The following is a 20,684-nucleotide window of genomic DNA, read 5'->3' as shown; positions in this document are numbered from 1 at the left end:
ATAAAAAGAGGTCGGGGACATCAAATTTACAAAAAGAAAGTGTTACATTTCACATGTAATTTTTTTTTACATATCATACGTTAAATTACATTTAAATACAATTATTATATTTTAGTCTCAAGTAATTGTTGGATTTATCGATTTTGCTCGCTCAGTACAAATTGCGGATCGGTCGAGCGACAAATCCGACTTCTCATCTCTCAGAATACAATGACATACTTCAACGAAAATGTGTTAGTGTGCGTGTTGTGACACTAGTCACTCGTCCGTACATAAAAAGAGATCGAGGTTTGCAAGATTTGTCTTTGACGTGTGTCATTTTCTATGTATTTGTGTCGTCATTACAGATTGGATTTTGTATGTAAGTGTGTGAGAAATGCGACTGTGTGCACCTTTCCCCCCGCGAAAAATGGCAGAAAGATTTGTACGGCGAGATATCGCTTGGGCCCCTCCCTTCCGACGTGTCGGAAGCCGGTGTTGCTCGAAGATATCTATTCTATATACTACATGCAAACAGTTAAACAACATATACATTATAGCACCTAGATATACAAAAATATACGCATGGAACATTTTATATATTACAAACTATTCTAAAATAATAAAATCGTCATTTTGTGTATCTTAGGGACTCTTGCGCCATCCAGGGTTAGCCACTAATTCGGGGTTAACCGGTTAAACCCGGAGATACCAGTACAATTTAAACCTGTGTTAACGGTTAAGTCCGAGTTAGTGGCTAAGCCTGGATGGTGCAAGTGGCCATTGACCTTACCTCGGCCGAGAAACAATCATATTTAACAAACGCCAATCATAAATTTCTCTATTCGATTGGCGTATCGATAAACGACTACCAACTTGGCTGAGATTTTTTTTAAATTCAAATAAGATTCTAAAAATACATTTAAAACGTCTAAAGGTTGACTAAATAAAACTTGCTACGTTATTTGGGTAAATTAAAACATAAATCAATCTATGTATATCCTTTGCAAGAAACATCCTAATCTGACTCCCTAGATAAAGTAAGGGCGCTAAGCACGAAGAATTCCGTACTTTGACCCTGCTCCTATCTCTATCGCACGCGCGTAATAGTGATATTGCTGTGCCGCCCATGTGCCGGCGGTCGACAGGTACTTCTCGGACGTTTTTTTTTATCAAACAGTTACTAAACGTAGGTAGGGTAAATCACCAGTAACTGGGCACCTATTAGTAACTAGCCAGCTAGCCACCTTAAACTAAAAAAAATCTATTCACTTATAAACAGAATTCATTTTAGTATAAGGTCGCTAGTTATTGAAGACTGGCCAGTTATTTAAACTTATTACATACTATAATAAATTCTGTTTATAGCAGAAAATAATTTTTAGTTTAAAGTGGCCAATTATTAGCCGGTGGCCAGTTCCTGGCGAATTACCCTATGCCATCAAAAACATCATTTAAAAAAATTCTACAACTTTTCCGAAACAAAAACCTATCAATTATGTGAATGCCCAAAATATAGTTAGTCCAAGATTTAATGGATTAATTATATTTAACTTAGCCTCCTCCATGAAGTCAATTAAAATGTAAATATTTTATAGACCGAAACTTACCCTGCACAGACTTTGAAGTGATATTATAAACCTCATATTTTCATAAAGATTGGCCGTACATTTTGGTAGTTACACATTCACTGCAAACTCTGTGCAATGATAGTTTGGTCTGACTCTATTAGTAATCCCTTATTGACAAAAACATAGTCCAAGATTCTATAAACTTCAAAGTTATTTTGGATTTCCAGAAATATTATCCACCAATTAATATTTTAACCTTTTGGACGCCAATGACCGATATATCCTCACCGCAGGTCCAACGCCAAAGACGGATTAATCGGTCACAGATCACAGAGCAACATAGACCTACGTGCGCATAAAGTTCAATTTCAGTTTTGTGGCGTCCGAGTGACAGCTTTTGTGTTTGACACGGCGTCGAAAAGGTTAAACCCCCATTTCATTCAAAAAACCTATCAAATAATCTGCTCCTGACTATCAGTTGGCGTCGCTTTAGAGCTGCAGCAAGTTATTTTAGGGCTGTCCTCTCTCACCTGTTCAGGAGAACCCTCCTTACAGCACGAGCTAGCAGGCTGGTCGACTTCCACCTTTTCTTTATTACAACAACTATTATCACCGAGCAACTGCGTGTCTTCTACGTTCGGCTCCTCTTCATGGCAGGGTTTCTGTAAAGTTTTAACCTTAGCGACTTTAGACGGACATTTAGCGCCGAAGTGGCAGCTGGCTGGTGTCTCCTGGGATGTGCTGGCGCGGAAGTAGTGGGAGGGTTGGATGCAGGTGCGCGTTTGACAGATGAAGTAATCCGACTCCGTGGTGAGAGAGGCGTCTAGGAGCGGCGGGGTGGATGTTTCAGCTGTAAGAGAAGTGTTTTGTTTAGTTATATTTGTACATGTACAGTCGCCATCAGATATATCGGAGCGACCAAAGTGCTAACAAATATCTGAACACGCTTCTATTGTCAAGGCGTCTAAGTAATATTTGTGAGCGCCTTTGCCGCCCCGATATATCGGATGGTAATTGTATAAGTAGATTAAGTAGTTGATACAGAAGTGGTCATTGGCTACTGGAGTGGTGTAGTATAACAAGCATCTTTAATATTGTTTGTTTTGTTTTGTATTCCAGTATTGTTTTTTTATACATTAAACAAGTGTAATCGTTGTTAATTGAATTAAATTAACACTACACAAAAATTAGTACGTGTTATAGTAGCACTGAAACTAAACTGCTATAAACTAAAACCCGTACTACTTCCACTACTACTAGATACTACTACTACTAGCACTAGACCCGACTACCCGATTTATACACACTTTTTTTAACCCGTGGAGCGCCCTAGTATCACACGTGTTACCCTAACCAAAGATATATTGATTGAGTAAGATGGGTAAAATCTAAGACAATTTTGTGCTTCGAATTTGACAGGTAAACGAGATGGCGCTGTACAGCTCCATACATTTTGCGGTAACTCTGATTGTCAAAAGTTGACGTTTGACAATTAAGTGACCGCAAAATATATGGCGGAGTACAGCGCCATCTGTTTTGGTTGTCAAACTAAGGGGCACGTTTTTTTCTTAGACTTTACCTCTCTATTACAATATATTCTCTTTGCCCTAACTAACTCAATTCGGGTCGTAGCGACTTAGACGTGTGTTACCACAGATCAATAATTATGGGTCAAATTGCTTTGCATCAATTTGTTGTATGGTGGATGTTCGACGGGTTACATGTGTATCGCGGCGCCAACACTCGTAGCAACTATAGTAATCGAAGCTCAATTTATTTTTATTTTGTTTTATATGTTAGGAAAACTTACAGCTAGAGTAACAAGTTAGGTAATAACATAGAAACAGTAAGCCAATTACAAGTTTCCACAGGTAGAAACTGATTTTTTTATTTTGATTTGATGGGTCGTTGAAATTATCAGTACCTATTGCCGCTTAAGGTGGCTATCCCACGATCTGGTGACGGTGTGAAGATCTCCTAAGACCGTATAATAGGGAGCGGGCATGACACTAGGACGCAGCATAGGAGCCGTCAGATTTTTGACGCCAGGCGTAAATGTGAATGCTTCAGTAGGCCTATTAAGAATAGCTTTATCTAGTCTACGAAATATCCGTCACTTTTTAACAGAGCGCTATCGAAAGTGACGGATACCGTTTTATCACGCTGTCTCGTAGACAAGTACGACCATCATATCCGTACTGGTGTAGCACACAAGATGACAGAAACGACTAATTATGGACAAGAAAACGCACGAATACGGTAGATGGCTTGCTTTGGCAAAGTACATATTTATGTTTCCGATTCAAGCCACAATGTGGTAGACGCTCCAACGCGCACGGTTCCTATATCTGAAGCACATAGAGGTAACTACAATCATATAGAGATTACACGGGGGGACCAAACGACCAAACGAGATGCACTTAATTTCAGTAGGAGTAGCAGAGAAAGCGGTATTATTGCTTGTCCTTGTCACAGTCTCAGTTTTTGTTTGTTCCCCACCAAAAATTTAGTATGATTTATGGTGGGCAACAAATAACCCGACCGAATTACGTAGATTCTATTTGATGTGTTGTCAGGAATGTCCACTGAACACAAAATTTGGTAGTAGTATGGTTAAGATAACGTCCATTGGTAATTACATAATGAATGTAAAAATCAAGTGTAGGTACATATCGCCACTACTTTGAAAAAAAACTCGTAGGTATCTCACACTGCTACTCAAAGTTGAATACCACATTTTTCTTGTGGTTGACAGAACAATTATACGAGTTTTTTTAAGTAGTACCTATATGTGCTTTATTTAAAAAGAAATACTGACGTAAAACGGTGTAAAATAATCTGCCCAAGTCTGCACCGCTTTGGCAAGCAACAGAGTGTAGCAGCGCCACCATAACTTCACTTTTGAGTAATTTAAGTATTGCCATTCATCAAATACAAAAATGACAACGCTAAAACTCTCGATGGATCAGTGGCGTCTCCACTGTCACTGGCTGCGTCGTGCCACAAGATTGTAACAGATGGCGTTAGCACGTTCTACATCGCGCTTACGGATTTCCGAATGTCAGTTACTATAAACACAACTTCTGACCGACTCTCAGTGGACTTCGGTCTCCAGTCACACCAGCCTGGTGAGAATACTCTCTATTGCAGCTATTCCCAAGCTATGGGTGGCGAGGGAAATTTTTGTGGGCCCTGAAACATAAGACGATAGGCCGACCGATCGGGTTAACAGTCGGTACTAATATGTTATGCTCCTTATTTAAGACGATGCTTTTTGTTTGGTGGGGTAATTAGGGATTTAACTATAGCGTGTATTAGGTTTAAAGATAAGGTCGCAGTGGGCGGGCAGTGTTACGAGTAGAATTGATGGCTGCCCAAAACGCAGATAGGTCTATGGTCTTAGGTCTATGTTTAGCAGATGACTTTCGACTGCCTGAAAATGATCAATATTTTGAGCTCGGATTCCGAACAGTTGCTACGAGAAAGTAGACGTGTGCGCCTCTTTATGAAAGATAATAGCAATCCAAGATACGTTTTCTACAACTACCACTAAATTAGTTAGTACTAGTATGTACTACATAATTAGGTATATGAATAATGGCGCATTTACATTTTGCAATAACCCCAGAACTCTCCGCATTTCCAAGTAATAAAAATATCTAGAAACGAGCCTCGTGCCGCCCACTATACAAAATTATAGCCAAGGAAGTTTACAATCTAGTTGTATTTTAAAATAGGTTGAATTTCATTTATTTTAAATTTTACGAGACAGAGGAATAGCTACCTACTGTGTTTTTGATGAAGGTTGACATTCCATCGAAACTGAGTGTACATCCTAAAGTACATTAGGAGGCACGAGGCTAATAGGGCTTTTTGGTTTATTTATTTATTTCGTATGTAATTGCAGTATAGTGAGAAATTGAGAATGGAAGGCAGAGGTAACTTTTCTGCCGGGGTCGGAGGGGTTAAGGCTGCGTTTTCACCAGAGATATGAGACGATTAAAAAGCGGCAACATTGTAGTGTCGTCCCGTTTTCTTAGATTGATTTTAAAGGGACAACACTACGATGTTGCCACTTTTTAATTTCTACATTTTCTTGTCGATCTATAACTATAGCAATATTTTTGCTGCAAATATTACTGCCTACTTTACTTAGTAGCAACTGCGGGTACAGTTGAATAGAGTTCAACAGAAGTGGCAAAAAACGGGAACATACCAATTTACGGTTTTATTTTTGTACGCTCATTATCAAATAAACAAAAAAAAAATCATTAACAAATAGTAGTTAACTTTGTAGAGTTATTTATAAATTAATTAATTTCATCGGTAATACTAACTACTTAACGTCATTCTGCGTCACAAGTTTCTTTCGACGTGACATATCGTCACAGTTGTCAATGTACTTATGTAAATTGAGCCCGGGTTATTCTTAAGTTTTGCTGGAATAAAGAAAGCCTTAAGGTCTCTGCTCACTACACCGTATCATACCATGACCGTGCTATGAACGTATCAGGCACGGAATGTAACGCGATACGGCCTACTATGCCTACTACACCGTATCCACATTGTACATAACGGGTTTAGTGCCCGTAGTAACCGCGCATCATCCCCATAGCATATCCGCCTATAATCCCCGTAGCACGGTAGCATCCGCGTTTCATCCCCTTAGTACCCGCGTTTTATTCGCGAGAGCAATACTCGTTAGAAAGAGCCAGCGATTAGTTATCAGAGTGGTAAGAGCGAGCAAGAAATATAGCAACGCCTTTATAACGGGCTTAGAACGGTCACCATACGCGGTTAAAACCCGTATGCCCACCGTTTCGCCGCCTGCACGCACCGTTCTGGCAACGTTGCGTGCCATGCACGGAGCGTTTCGGCACCGGCAAAATATCCTCGCCGACTATTTTTGCCGGTCCGTGCATGGCACGCGACGGGTATGGTCGGTGACGGAACGGGCTAGTGGGCATAGTCTCATACTTTTTCATACAAAAAATATTTTTTTGCCTGACACGTTCATAGCACGGTCATGGTATGATACGGTGTAGTGGGCAGAGACCTTTAGGGCTGATTTAGACGGCGCGCTAACTCGTATGCGATAGTTCCGTCCAATTCAACCGACCGACCAAAATCCGCAATGTAATGAAACTCGCATGCGAGTTCTCGCATCGTCTAAAGGAGCCCTTAAAGTATATTAGGCGGAATTAAATACGTCAGGCATTCTCTATCAGTCAACATTAGAGCAATGCAGAGATTGTTCGTGGTGATACCGACAAGCAAGAACAGAAAAACATGTACAAACAGCGACACTCCTTACTGTACATCGGTGGACCTTATTTCAAAAGGCATATAAACTCCATCGATGTATGGTTAACAGTGTGGGAGAAGTATACGTTTTTGGCCACTTCATTGAACAATTGTTAAACGCCATAGATCAAAATTAAACACCTTATTAGCTCAGTCATCGCGCGGCCACCGTCCGATTTCAAACTCCATTTCATGGGTCATGTCTACTTGAAAACCCTGCCTGATGATATAGCAGATTTTAGGGTAATTGGTCACGAGTTGGAAAATCGCGCGAGGCATTGATATTTTAACCTTTTGACCGCCAAAGACGTGAACTGACGCGCGCGGCCACAGCCCAATATCAACCTTCGTCCATTACGACAAGGTTCACGATGACGTGAACGTGTCAGTCAAAAGGTTAAAATGAGTTATGTGTAAAATTAACAAAGACAGGTATCTCTATAGTTTGATAGAGTTGAACAAGAGAAGAATCAATTAATAGCGGACCAGACTGGCAGCTGAAATAAAAAACGTTTCGTCAAGTTTGCATTATATACTTTTTGGTCATTTTGAATGAATGACATTGTTGATAAGTTGAATTTTTAAGTAACCATGGGTCTCGTTAGCCTATATGGGAGTCCCACATAACCCATCCCAGGCCCATCACCGCGCCTTGGTACCTATGCGTAATTTTTTTTTCTTTAGCCTATTAGTGTGTCCCACTGCTGGGCAAAGGCCTCCCCTATGCCCTATATGCGTAATAAAAAGGGATAATTTATTACAGTCCGATCCCTTATTACTGTAATTTATTAAAGAATGATATTTCACATTCACAGTGAACAAGACAGGCATAAAAGTTGCAACTGAACGGTATTGGCATAGAATACAGCGCACACGTCTACCGCAATACCTCTAACGCGGACGCAGAAAGATTAAGTGCCATTCACAACAAAAAAGGTACTTATTGTCGGTTGTTAATAAGGCACTATTTCCATATAGCTTCAATTTGAAATTAACCTTATCGACAACCGACAACGTGGTACCTTTTAAGTTGAAAACATCACATTAGATTAGTTTATACATACTTGTGATTGTGACGATTTCAGACAATAGATACCTCAAATTCTCAGTTTAAAATTATTTGTAACGAATCTTCACGGCAGAATTAAGAGGGAGCCAACGAGAAATTATAGTTTTTATATTGAATAGGTATTTAAAAGTTTTAATCGAGGGCAAATGGCACGAAATATACAGTGTGTGTCTGACCATGGGGCTTTAAATCCAGGGCTCGATTCTACTCGCTAAACTGAGCTACTTTTACTATGGCACCAACCCCGAAATCCTGATTTTTTTTTTACCTTTTCATACATTTTGGCTGATCCCATAGTAAAAGTAGCTTAGTTTAGCGAGTAAAATCAAGCCCTGGATTTAAAGCCCCATGGTCAGACACACCATGTATAACTCTGAAACTAGTTTAGGTACTGTATTACTATTTTACTATATTTATGAAGGCAGGCTCTTACAGAAGTATATACTTTCAAAGATACTGACGTAAAACGTTAAATTAAAACCCGCGCGATGGCTAAATCTTCCGTCGTATTTGTTCCTTTCTTAATTTACTGGTTTTACGCCCCCTCTTAAAGTATTGTTAATTAATTATAATAATACCTTTTGTTTGAAAACCTCACATTTGTCTTATCTTATCCCCAGCTTAATCTCTAGTGCAGAGTGCATAATTGTTTTCCATCGTATTTTTTCGGAAATGTTCGTATTTGTGATACTACTTCAGTCATCTTTAGTACTTTATGTACCGAGACTGACTGAAATAGCAATACGTTCGTACGTTAACGTGAAAATACGATGGAAAATAATTATGCACTACATATGTGTCGATACATTCGAATTGAGCTTATTCCATCTCATTCCTCAGCATGTAAAACGAAAGTGACGCCATGACACAACTCAATAACAAACCATAAAACCGAAATTATTCAAGATAATTAGGATAAGTGGAAACTGAAAGGAAGGGATAGGATAAGAGGAAGTTCATGAGTCGCATTACCTATGAGAGAGTGCTAATTGGAATTAAACCTTTTGAGCGCCAACTACGCCATGTCACGTCGACGGAGAGCCTTTCATTTTATAGATGTTTTATCAAATATAATAGCAATAGTACTCCTTTTCAATTTCACAAGCATTAATACTCAACCTTTGAATACCGGTTTGACCGGTTGTTAAGTTACATTTTTTAGCGCATAAACTTTTTTAACATGTAAATTACCCACCTTCATGATTTATAATTTTATAATGAAATCAATATATTATTTTGTCACGAATTGGGCCACTGCTATAAAAAACACACAAATAACAACAAGTTAACATACACATATTTATATGTACTTGCAATTATCTGTATGTATATGTATACTGCTTCTAGACTTAGATTAAATGTGATCGGATCGGGGAGAGGTGGTGCTTCCTGCCGTCATACAGTTTTTACTAGTACGGAGGAACCGTTTCCTACTCTCACGAACTACATGCTGTAATGTTAAAATTGTATTCAAAGGAAGTAAATAAATTAAAAAAAAAAATCTTATGGCACGGTCGTGCCCTCGCCAAGACGAGACAAAAAGGCAAAAGGCAGTGCATATATTTTCTCGGTCAATATTTTCTCGCAAAGTAATCGCGATTACACTCCATCCCGTGACAAGTGTGACGCTTGGCGCTCGAAGGGTTAACCAAGTGTACAGAATATATGGGGCATGTCTGACTTGTTGAGAGTGGTGTTTCGCGTCTGCATCTCCACTCCGTCCATGAACTTGCACAGTTTGCCGTCGCACTCCTCCCACGAACACTTGGTGGTGTTGCAACGGTCTTGAAGGACAGGACAGGGTTAGGTTAGGGTCTATATATATATACATATATACCTCTCGCGGCGAATGATAGTCCCTATGACAGTTCATTTTTATATGGAGTAGCTGTCAGCATGAACTGTTTGTAATCCCGTTTTGGAAGTTTGACAGATCAATTCATTTAGAAATGTAACATTTTAACAAGTTATAAAAATAAGGTAGGAATATATTTCTTATTTTTTTTATTAGCCTCCTTTGGTCTCACTGCTTGGCAAAGGCCTCCCCTCGTTTTCTCCACTCGACCCTGTCATCCATTTTCCTAATTGGTGGGAAAATGCCGATTTTCCCATCATTTGGGAAAACCATATTTTCTATCATTTTTTAAATGAAGCCCTGATTGGGTTAGAGGGTAAAGAGACTTGAAGGAACTGTCACAGGGACAATATTCGACACGTGAGGTACCTATGAGTAGCAGGTTAAGGTGCGTCCATACTTAGGGAATGCATCGCGCGGTTAAGTTACGCCCCAGTTAAGTTAAGCATACCTTATTTGGTCAATAATTTCAAAATGTGAATTGCTAACCCAAAAGGTTATTTTAATTTTAATTAATATATACCTACTTAATTCATTGCTACATGTAAAACCAAAATTGGGAGCACTACACAACTTCCTTTATGAGAATGAATAATTGTTTCTGAGATAATACATATTTAGAAACATAATGATTTCCTCATAGGTGATGCGAATAGCAATATGTGTCACATGGTAGCCAATTTATTTCCATCGTGGACGTTACCAATGGACTCCCTCACCACGCCGTAAATATGTCATTTTGCTCCCTTGTGACACAATTGAACGCGATGCCGCCCGCATCTGAACATGTCTCTTTGAAACTCCTGTATTATACATACCTGTGTCATCGCATTCCGGAGTGCATATCACGACGCGTTTTGTACGGAAGCACTGCATTTGCAGTCTCGTAAGCTTCGGGCCGAAGAGGAAGTAACCTGCCGAGCACATTTGTAGGCACATAAATTATTTAGCCAATAAGGATAATGACACAAATACCTCATACACATATCATTTTTAAAAATAACACTACAGTAAATAATGTACATACACGATGAAACCCAGCCACGCATGTTGTGGTAAATCTTCTAAATGAATGTACATTTTCAAACAGCACATTTCCCTTAATACTTTGTTGGTTGTCAAACTAAATAATACTCGAAACAGAATATCAAGTTAGGCTGTCAGTGACTTGAGCGTTATATATTTCACAGTACCTATATTAAATTTCTGAAGTGAAGACTGCACGATTGGCTCGAACTCGTGCGCGTGACACCGCTGTACTGGCCCCATTCTTATTGTCCGTAAGGCCCGCTCTTAGATAGTAAATGTTGGAGCCCTGATAAATGACAACTGTGACCGTACGAGTCTCCTACCTAACATCATGCCTAGCACCACCGCCAGCATCAGCTCCACGTTGTAGACCATCACGGCCAACATCAGGAGATAGCCAACTACATTGTGGAGCAAGAACACGCATGTTTGGTGCGTGTTTATTAGCATCCTGAAACAAAATACAAGTCATCAAAACCAATACCAACATCGAATACATTGTTTACAGATGTAGTGCAGTGGATCCCAAAGTTGACTGAGCTTTGACCCACCTAACACCAACTGCCATTTTTGGGGCCCAAATCATGGCCGTAAAAGGGGGCATAAAATATTATTTACGCTCGGATTTCCTAGTATTTTAAAGGCCCACTCAATATTCGCTCGCCACCCACCAATGGGTCACAACCAAAGATTAAAGTAAGTATATAGGTACCCATATATTGGGAAATGCTAATGTAGTGAATACGTGCGTATTTTCACAGAAACGCATTCATTCGATTGAAAATAATAATAGATTTTTTATGATACACTTTGTGTAAATATTTTTTAAGAAATTATCATGTAAATCACATTTTAAGTTTTGTCCCTACCTTTACTTTTATTATGATTATTATTTTGTATGAATCGTCACAAAAATGACAACTATCTATCGTTTTCAAATATCGTTTGAAAAACCGGGGACATTTTTTTCTTAATTTTCGTAATTCTGGGTCGAAACAATCGAAATGTTGTTAGTTTTTCACAGAAAGGTATGTAAATGTTAAGTACACATTTCATAAATAAATTGGTTAAGGTAAGGTAGGTGGGTAAGTTTTATTTATTTATTTTATTTGTTTTAATTTAGGTATCGTCTCGGGTCGTCCCATTCGTTATTCGTCAAGTTCTTAAATTAGTCCTATTCTGCTTTCATCACTCATTCTACATTGAAAGCCACCGACGATTGTGACGAATGTAGAATGAGTGACGAAAGCAGAATAGGACTAATTTAAGAACTTGACGAAAAACGAATGGGACGACCCAAGACGATACCTTAATTTATTTAGTTTATACTTAATTTTAATAATAGTTTATAAATTTTGTTATTGAATAAATCTCTTTTAGTGTCATGGCATACTGCAGCTGTAAACTTATATCTAGTGTTTGTCTGAATAAAAAATAAATAAATTACAAAAATTACCTGGTCTTCAAAGACGCCCATCTTTCAACCTGACCGTGGCTGGCGTTGCGACTGGTCCCGGGCTCGACGGGGAGGTCCCTGGAACCAAGCAATCAATATTTTACCGTGTATTTATTTACATTCGACGGCGCCGAGTTCGCTGAGGTCTTTCTGCACTTCGTCTCTCCAGCAGTACCTAGGGCGTCCAGACGGCCTTCGGCCACTTGGTACTCCAGAGTACGCCCTCCAGACTGCACGATCTTCCCCCATCCGGACTACGTGCCCGAGCCACACACACAGAAAGCATAGCATGACATGATGTTTGGACAGAGTAGCATGGCCGTCTTTGGTGTCGGAGGCCAAGATCCACTTCGGGTCGTTGCGCCACAGCAGTAAGTAAGTAAGTATTTCTTTACATAGTATTTTTTTTACAATGTCGGGTACTCTTCATCAGGGACCGAACCGCTATCCCTTATAAAGGACTTTGAGTGGGCTAGCAGTTCGACCTGGTAAGTCTTTCACTGGGTCAAAGGGGCTATTAAAAGGCTTTCATCAAGGAAAAGGTTGTCCGGTCCCTGCTCTAAGCATTTATTAGTTAACCAACCGAATACATAACTGCCTGAACCTGTCCCTTATCATTCTGTCTTTAACCTATATCAATTAATCTTGTAATGTTTTCAATTACCTTCAAATGCTAAAGAACCCGTCACGTGACTCTTATTTGAACTGCAATCTATCTTTTGTAAAATGCAGAGTTCTAGATAAAGTTCTCAATAACTTTATTATTTAAATAAAACAGCTGTGTGAATATATAGTTTAAAACGCTTCGACGCGCGATTTTGCTGATAACACAATCAAACAAACACAAATAAATTAGCACTAATGAATTAATCGGGCGTGAATAGGCAGAATATAAAACAGCTCATTTGTATATCGAAACGATTGAGAGAGCCGGTTGGAAAAAACGATCAAGACTTATTTACTTACTTAATACCATTGGTACATTGCCCTTAGAATTAGAAAGAAAAGTTTAAGTTCAAGAATCGACCCAGTTGTTATTCTGAGACTAAAAAGACTTCAGAGTCATGGAGTATAACTCAAAAAGACTAAAGTCGTACAGTCGCTATCAGATATATCGGAGCGGGCGGGGTGCTCAAAAATATCTAAACACGCACTTTAATCTGTAACGCCTTGACAATAGAGTCGTGTTCATTTGCAATGAGCAATGACAAAACGAGTCAATATGACGTTTAAAGTGACACAACCTCGCTTTGTTTTCTTCACGTCGGTGTAAAGTTAGCTTATACGAGTCTTACGACGATGGTATTTCATCTGTCCAATATCTTGGTCCAATGTGTATTTGCGTCTCTCATTTTGCTTAATGAGAGAGTGAGACGCAATGCACATTGGATTAAGAAATTGGACAGGTGGTATACCACCCTAGACGGGCTCTTACACATATCTCACATAGGCCTTTACGGCACTGAGACATAGAAATGACTTACATCACACACGGGCCGTATTGTTGTTTTATAATACTAGCAATTGTTGAGTAGTATGACCATTGTGTTCCATTTTAAAACAATCGACGTACGATCAAGTTGGTTAAATAGATCTTTCATATACGAGTACAGTCAACTATTGAATAACGACACGGATTAAATATATACAAGACAATACCTTATTCCCAAAAATCAATGTAGTGTAGTGCCATGGGAATTTTCCCGAAACAAGGAATATTTTCTTATGGATAATTCCTGGGAAATTTCCCTTGTTCTCGGGAATATTCTCCAAACAGAGGAAAATGGGGACTACGTTTCTTTGGAAAAGCGGTTGTCCGGGTTGTCCCCTTTCCTTTTAACAATGTTGACGATAGTAGAGTTAGGGAACTTGATAATATCAACTCTATCTCAATAGCATTAGGGTGCAAAACGCTAAACTCACCGGCACAGCAGATTCCGCCGTTCGTCAGACCTGTAAGGGTATAGCCGTTTTTGGGCGGCGCGCTGCACTCTCGCCAGGTAGACCTGTGGAATTAAGACTATAAGTGTGCGGTGTATTCCCATTTGTCCCCGCCGGGCACAGACGGGAATAGGCGCTTCTAAATCATTCGCACGTGTCCCCGCCTCATGTATGGCGGCAGTCACGTGGGGCGCGGACAACTGGGGATACCCTTCAATTCTGCATACAAACGAATTTCCCATTTTATTCTGGGTATTAACATTATAGAAAATATTTTACACAATTTCATGTATATTGACCATAGTTATGCCCCTGTTTGTTTTTTTAACCGCGCCAGTTAGCGGATACCACCGCGCAACCGCGCCAGCTAGCGGACGCCCTTATAGAAGCTTCATGGATATTGGATTTACTCTTAAAATTATGGTCAATCGATATCGTGAAGCACAACGACCCGAATATAGAACATTTTGTGGAAAAGGCTGAAGGGCTCTGATAATAATATTTTTGCGTTTTCTGACAAGAACTTCTGCTAGAAAGCCGGGTTTACCTTAGAAGCTTCAAATAGAAGCGCCACCACAAACAGCACTATCCACGTGAGAGCGAACTGCCAGCGCGTGGTTATGTCGAGGCAGGAGAATAGAAAAGGCCCGAGATCGTAGCCGAACCACATCCACATATGCATGGCTGATGGTTATATTTCTGAGGACAGAAAACGTTATAAATAAATCCCACCAAAAACATAAATGTAAAAAAGGAGAGCCAAGTTCAATACAAAAATTATGCTTGGCTGTGGGGCTCGCCGCAAAAAGAATGGAGATCTAAATGAGTGCCACTGCCAAGTTCTATGCAAAATCCAAATATGTATTTATAGAAACAAAATAACATTATAAACAAGTATTAAACTCTATTTCTTTGCTTTATTGGATACCTATAACAATTGCTGTTATTTAAAAAAATGTGAGATCTTAAAGTAGGTTAGATTTGACTTGGCCAGTTTTCATTATATCAATCATTTTATATATATTGTAATTCTGATAAAACCTGGCCAAGCCAAATCTAACCTACTTTAAGATCTCACATTTTTTTAAATAACAGCAATTGTTATAGGTATCCAATAAAGCAAAGAAATAGAGTTTAATACTTGTTTATAATGTTATTTTGTTCCTATAAATACATATTTGGATTTTGCATAGAACTTGGCAGTGGCACTCATTTAGATCTCCATTCTTTTTGCGGCGAGCCCCACAGCCAAGCATAATTTTTGTATTGAACTTGGCTCTCCTTTTTTACATTTATGTTTTTGGTGGGATATCAATACTTTTTGTAAAGAAAACTAGGCAGGTATAGAGATTTAATGTTTTTTCTTGTGTTTCCGCTGTATGGTTTTTACTTCTGTTCTTTGTATAATTATGTGGTGCCGCGCGCCGCCGACGACACACCGTTGGCCGGTTGTTTAGAGCGTATTACAAGTTTTTTTGTATGGGGACACCACTTATTTTTTGACTAAACTTTATTTTAATATAGCAAATATAATAATACATATATTGGGGTAGTTTCAAATATCTGCTTGTAACGGTTCCAACGCTACAATAAAAAAATATTTTTTTGTATGGGGACCCCCCTATTTTTTAACTTTTTTTTATTTTTAGATTTTTTCCTACGCTTACACACAATAACCGAGCTGGATTCCAAATTTCATCCTTCTAGGTCATCTGGAAGTAGGTTAGGTTTAGGTACTTATATGTCAGTCCCAATAAAAAATGTTTTTTTTGTATGGGGACCCCCCCTATTTTTAAACTTTATTTTATTTTTAGATTTTTTCCTACGGTTACACACAATAACCGAGCTGGATTCCAAATTTCATCCTTCTAGGTCATCTGGAAGTAGGTTAGGTTTAGGTACTTATATGTCAGTCCCAATAAAAAGTGGTTTTTTTGTATGGGGACCCCCCCTATTTTTTAACTTTATTTTATTTTTAGATTTTTTCCTACGGTTACACACAATAACCAAGCTGGATTCCAAATTTCATCCTTCTAGGTCATCTGGAAGTAGGTTAGGTTTAGGTACTATAAGTCATAAGTCAGTCTTAAAATTTACGACTTTTTGACCTTCATACCTTTATAACCGTTTGAGCTAGCTTCATGAAATTTTGGCTTCTAGATATCCTTATGGATATAATTAAACACACGTAGTTTTATGTGTTTACGTCAAAGATGTTTTGAGTTATAGAAGGGTCAAAAGTGGCACCAAGTGGTTCGTGTAATATTACACTCGGCGCTGGCTAGCCAGTTCCTTTGCTTGAACTTGGCTTGACACGCTGCCGCGTGTCTAGATAAAAAGTTGGCTCTGCGCTCAGGGTGCATTCGCTAGGCGTGCCCTGTCCAGTACAATTTTACCTTGGCCGCCTTCATATTTACTCACATAACGTACAAATCAGCTTCTTGCAGCCAAGCCTTAAACCAGTCCATGGCTGGACGTAATAGTACTTACCAACTGCCTGAGCTAAACAGTAGACCTATAGACATCCGATTGTCACCCTTCGGGTACGGAACCCTATGTGAAATGTGCAATAAAGAGTATTGTATTTTACAGTAGAACTATAATAGGGATTGTCATCCTTCGGTTACGGAACTCTAAGGGCGTCCGCTAGCTAGCGCGGTTGCACGGAGCGGGTTAGCGAAAAAAAGTAGGAGCGTTGCTAACTGGCGCGGACGCGTGCGACGGATTTTACCTTCAATAACACCGGCGTGCGCCCGCTCCGTGCACCCGCGCCAGCTAGGCGGACGCCCAAAAAACTGCACCAAAAGTTATAGGTATTTAATATAGATATATGAATTAGGCGTGACACACGCCATGACGTCACGAGGTCAGAACGGACAAGCGACAACAATAGACCGTATCGAGCTATCTAATAACTAATAATAATAACAAATGACTAGGGAGTAGGGACGGAGCGGGTCAAAGATCGAATGTTTATCCAATTACGATACCATTGAGTCGACTGGAGTAATCCACATTTGCTAAGCATACTTGTACTTCGAAGGATGGTCCATATGACATTCGTTTATTTAATTTTGCACATTCGTTTATTTAGAAATATTATACCTGTAAATGAGCAATTCTTGTATTAATACTTCGGGAATCTCGGAAACGTCTCTAATGATTTCGATGAAATTCGCTATATTAGGGTTTTCGGGGGCAATAAATCGATCTAGCTATCTCTCCTATATCTGGGAAAACGCGCATTTTTAGGGTTCCGTACCCAAAGGGTAAAACGGGACCCTATTACTAAGACTTCGCTGTCCGCCCGTCCGTCCGTCCGTCCGTCCGTCCGTCTGTCACCAGGCTGTATCTCACGAACCGTGATAGCTAGACAGTTGAAATTTTCACAGATGATGTATTTCTGTTGCCGCTAAAACAACAAATACTAAAAACAGAATAAAATAATGATTTAAATCGGGCTCCCATACAACAAACGTGATTTTTGACCAAAGTTAAGCAACGTCGGGAGGGGTCAGTACTTGGATGGGTGACCGTTTTTTTTTGCTTTTTTTTTTGTTTTTTTTTTGCATTATGGTACGGAACCCTTCGTGCGCGAGTCCAACTCGCACTTGCCCGGTTTTTTGAGTTTTTATATGTTTTCCGAACAAAGCTCGGTCTTCCGATATTTTGTATATAAAGTTAAACCCCTTGATATATTTCTGAGATATGTCCAAATGGCGGATTAATATAATAAGGAAGATATAACACAATGTAACATAATACCTGTATCTCTTATATTTATCTAACATAGCTTATCAGTTAATGCCCTAAAGCCAGCAACAATGTAACAAATATAATCGTAATGATATCTAAATAACATTAATCACTCACTATAACTAAAATAAGGACTCTAAGCACGTAGAATTTCGTACATTGACCCGCCTATGTGCCGGCAGTCAATGCAACTGTGCGAGCGGTAAACCAGTATAATTATGGATGTGCGATAGATATCGGAGATATTTGTTTAGAATCAAATAAAGTAAAGCTATATTTCATAATATTAATTTAGATTTCTAGGTACTTAGTACTTACTAGTAATAGGATGGTGGGATGCTAGAGCTGGGGTCGGCAAACCGCGCCTAGCAAGCCACATGCGGCTTTTCAAGGCACCCAAACAACTAAAGGCCTGCTCAAACCGGCGGAGAGCAGCGTACATCACTTTAAAATTATCAATGTATTTTCTTCCCTACTTCAATTACCTTCAGGTATAAATTAAATGCTTTGAGACCGACCTCGGAGCATCACGCAGGATTCCGCGGCATCGAGGAACACGTTAGAGGACACCGCGGTGGTAGGCGCCGGCATGCCGCGGCATCCCCCGGCCTGCACCGAAATGCTCCCTGGTGCGCCTCGCGTGCTCGCGGAGTCGCGGGGGATTTTACCTCGCCAGTGTGCGTTGCGCAGCGTAAATTCTCCTGAGTGATCTGCGCTGCGCTCCGCCGGTTTGCGCTGCCCTCACTTAGATTAGATCAGTTTAGAATTAGACCAGTCAAATCAATTTTTGTGGCTCTTACCAATCCTAAAGTGAATGATGCACTTGGCTTTTCTGTTTAAATGTTTGCCGACCCCTATGCTAGAGGATAATGAAACCTTAAGAGAAGAATACAGGCAAACCTTGTCTGTGTACATTTCCCAGTGTGTGACAATAAGAGAAAAAAACATATGTGCTTAGAGTGCTGTCACTGTTTTTGGATAACTGTCTGAAAAAGGGTTCGAAGTTAGCCTTATGAAAAAGCCATATAAACCCTTTGAAAAGGTTAGAAGGCTGACCTTGCTTGTGAGCCAGGGGGTGGATTCATGTTAGGAAAAAACTATAAATTTTATAAGCATTCCGAATAACAAAAAAAAATTAAGTATAGAAAATATGAAAAGGGGCTACCAGAATAATGATGACTAAATTCAGAGAAGTCCTTATTTAAAAAAGTATTTAGAAACAATATCAAAAGTAAGTTATTTTAATACCCTTGCTCAAATAAAACAATAGAATGAATCAACTTTTAGGACTCTGATTTTGTGTCCCTAGACTCCCTTACAAAAAAAAACAATATTTAAAAAACAATTTTGTTGTTGTTTTTACTTTTTTGTTTACACATGCATTATTAGATCCATAAGTATTTAATTAACACATTAAAATTAACAACTTGTTCAGATAAAAGTTACATTTTGTACGGTAATGCAGCAGAAAATAGGCAAAAATGGTGTCCCTGATTTTTGTATTGGAAATAAAACATTTTCTCTGCTGCATTACCGTACAAAATGTAAACTTTTATCTGATCAAGTTGTTGTGTTAATTAAATACTTATGGATCTAATAATGCCCGAGTAAACAAAAACGTAAAAACATCAACATGGTTTTTGAAAAATCGATTTTTCTTTGCTAGGTAGTCTACGGACACAAAACTAAAAGTGTTCTAAAAGTTGATTCACTAAAAATTAAACTTTCTTCCCTAACAAAATTAAATTATAACGAACATATATTAATTTTTTTGTGTTTCAATGTTGCAGTATTTATTTTTATTAATAGTATTTGACTTGTTATATCGAATAGGAACAAAATCCCTTAGTAAATTAAGGAAGGATTATGCCTAAACCTGTTACATGTTAAGAAAATAACATTATTATTCAATCATATTGTATGATATTCAGTGGAAGCAAAGAGTTAAGTTATAAAACAAAATATTATATCTATAAGATGTAACATAATCGCAAATACTTAAGAAATATGTGCATATAGAATGCACATACAGCAAATTAAAAACACAAGTCTAAGTTCAAGGATATTTAAAAATATTCGTTGTGTATTAGAAAGCCTACCTGCTTGTTGCTTGTCAATTGAAACTCCAATATCTTCTGTTTACCATCAGCTCACTTCTTATCACAGCCCTACATCCTTATCAATACGATAAATAGAAAATAAATAGTATAATTACAAGATATCTCTATTCTACTTTCGAACTTATTTTAGGTAAATAATCCTATGCAAGCATCAACGAAAATTTTTGCACTCGGCAAGGTAGGAATGTGAGGCGCGTGATATAATTTAAATCGCGATAATAAGGTGAAAGTGAGTTTTTCAACTAAAATTCGTATAGAGAAAGGAAGGTCGGACCGTGCGAAGAAAAAAGAAATAATTTGAATCTGCCAAATGTCAATCTGACGTTTAGGGGCATTTACGAGGTTTGCTTACAACAAATTAGAGATCAGTATGTGAACAAAAAAACCGATTCAACACGAGTGTATACGTTGAATTAACTTGTCAGTTCCATATCGCAAAAGAAAAAATCTAGTCATAACGACGAAACTTTTTTTAACAAGTGTCCTTTAAGAGTAGATTTTGATCAACTATCCGATATTGCGAACTAAACTGATTTTTTTAAACTTTTCATCTCTAAATGACGCATGGAGTTTTAATTTTCATAATGGTATATAAGACAAAACA

General features: G+C 38.7%; 1 protein-coding gene across 1 annotated transcript; it reads right to left on the bottom strand.

Annotated features, from left to right (window-relative positions):
• Window positions 1–82: 82 nt before the first annotated feature.
• LOC134678415 (uncharacterized) lies at window positions 83–20,374 on the bottom strand. The gene is made up of 7 exons (XM_063536987.1): window positions 20,060–20,374; window positions 14,752–14,903; window positions 14,187–14,269; window positions 12,264–12,341; window positions 11,131–11,258; window positions 10,597–10,692; window positions 83–2,400 (listed from the first exon to the last, which is right to left on the bottom strand). The coding sequence occupies exons 2-7, from the start codon at window positions 14,884–14,886 to the stop codon at window positions 2,003–2,005; spliced, it is 918 nt and encodes a 305-aa protein (XP_063393057.1). The 5' UTR covers window positions 14,887–14,903; window positions 20,060–20,374; the 3' UTR covers window positions 83–2,002.
• Window positions 20,375–20,684: the final 310 nt, after the last annotated feature.

Source organism: Cydia fagiglandana, chromosome Z, assembly GCF_963556715.1.
Source record: "Cydia fagiglandana chromosome Z, ilCydFagi1.1, whole genome shotgun sequence".
NCBI lineage: Eukaryota > Metazoa > Arthropoda > Insecta > Lepidoptera > Tortricidae > Cydia > Cydia fagiglandana.
The sequence above is the reverse complement of the archived record's forward strand: the minus strand, read 5'-3'. Positions and strand labels throughout refer to the sequence as shown.

What these genes read in the sequence shown, in the direction of transcription:
- LOC134678415 (XM_063536987.1), bottom strand. Translation starts at nt 14,886, where the DNA reads ATGCATATGTGGATGTGGTTCGGCTACGATCTCGGGCCTTTTCTATTC. An exon ending in CGGCGGAATCTGCTGTGCCG is followed by an intron (nt 12,342 to 14,186) that starts GTGAGTTTAGCG and finishes GCTTGGTTCCAG; the next exon opens with GGACCTCCCCGTCGAGCCCG. An exon ending in TCCGGAATGCGATGACACAG is followed by an intron (nt 2,401 to 10,596) that starts GTATGTATAATA and finishes CTTCTCTTACAG; the next exon opens with CTGAAACATCCACCCCGCCG.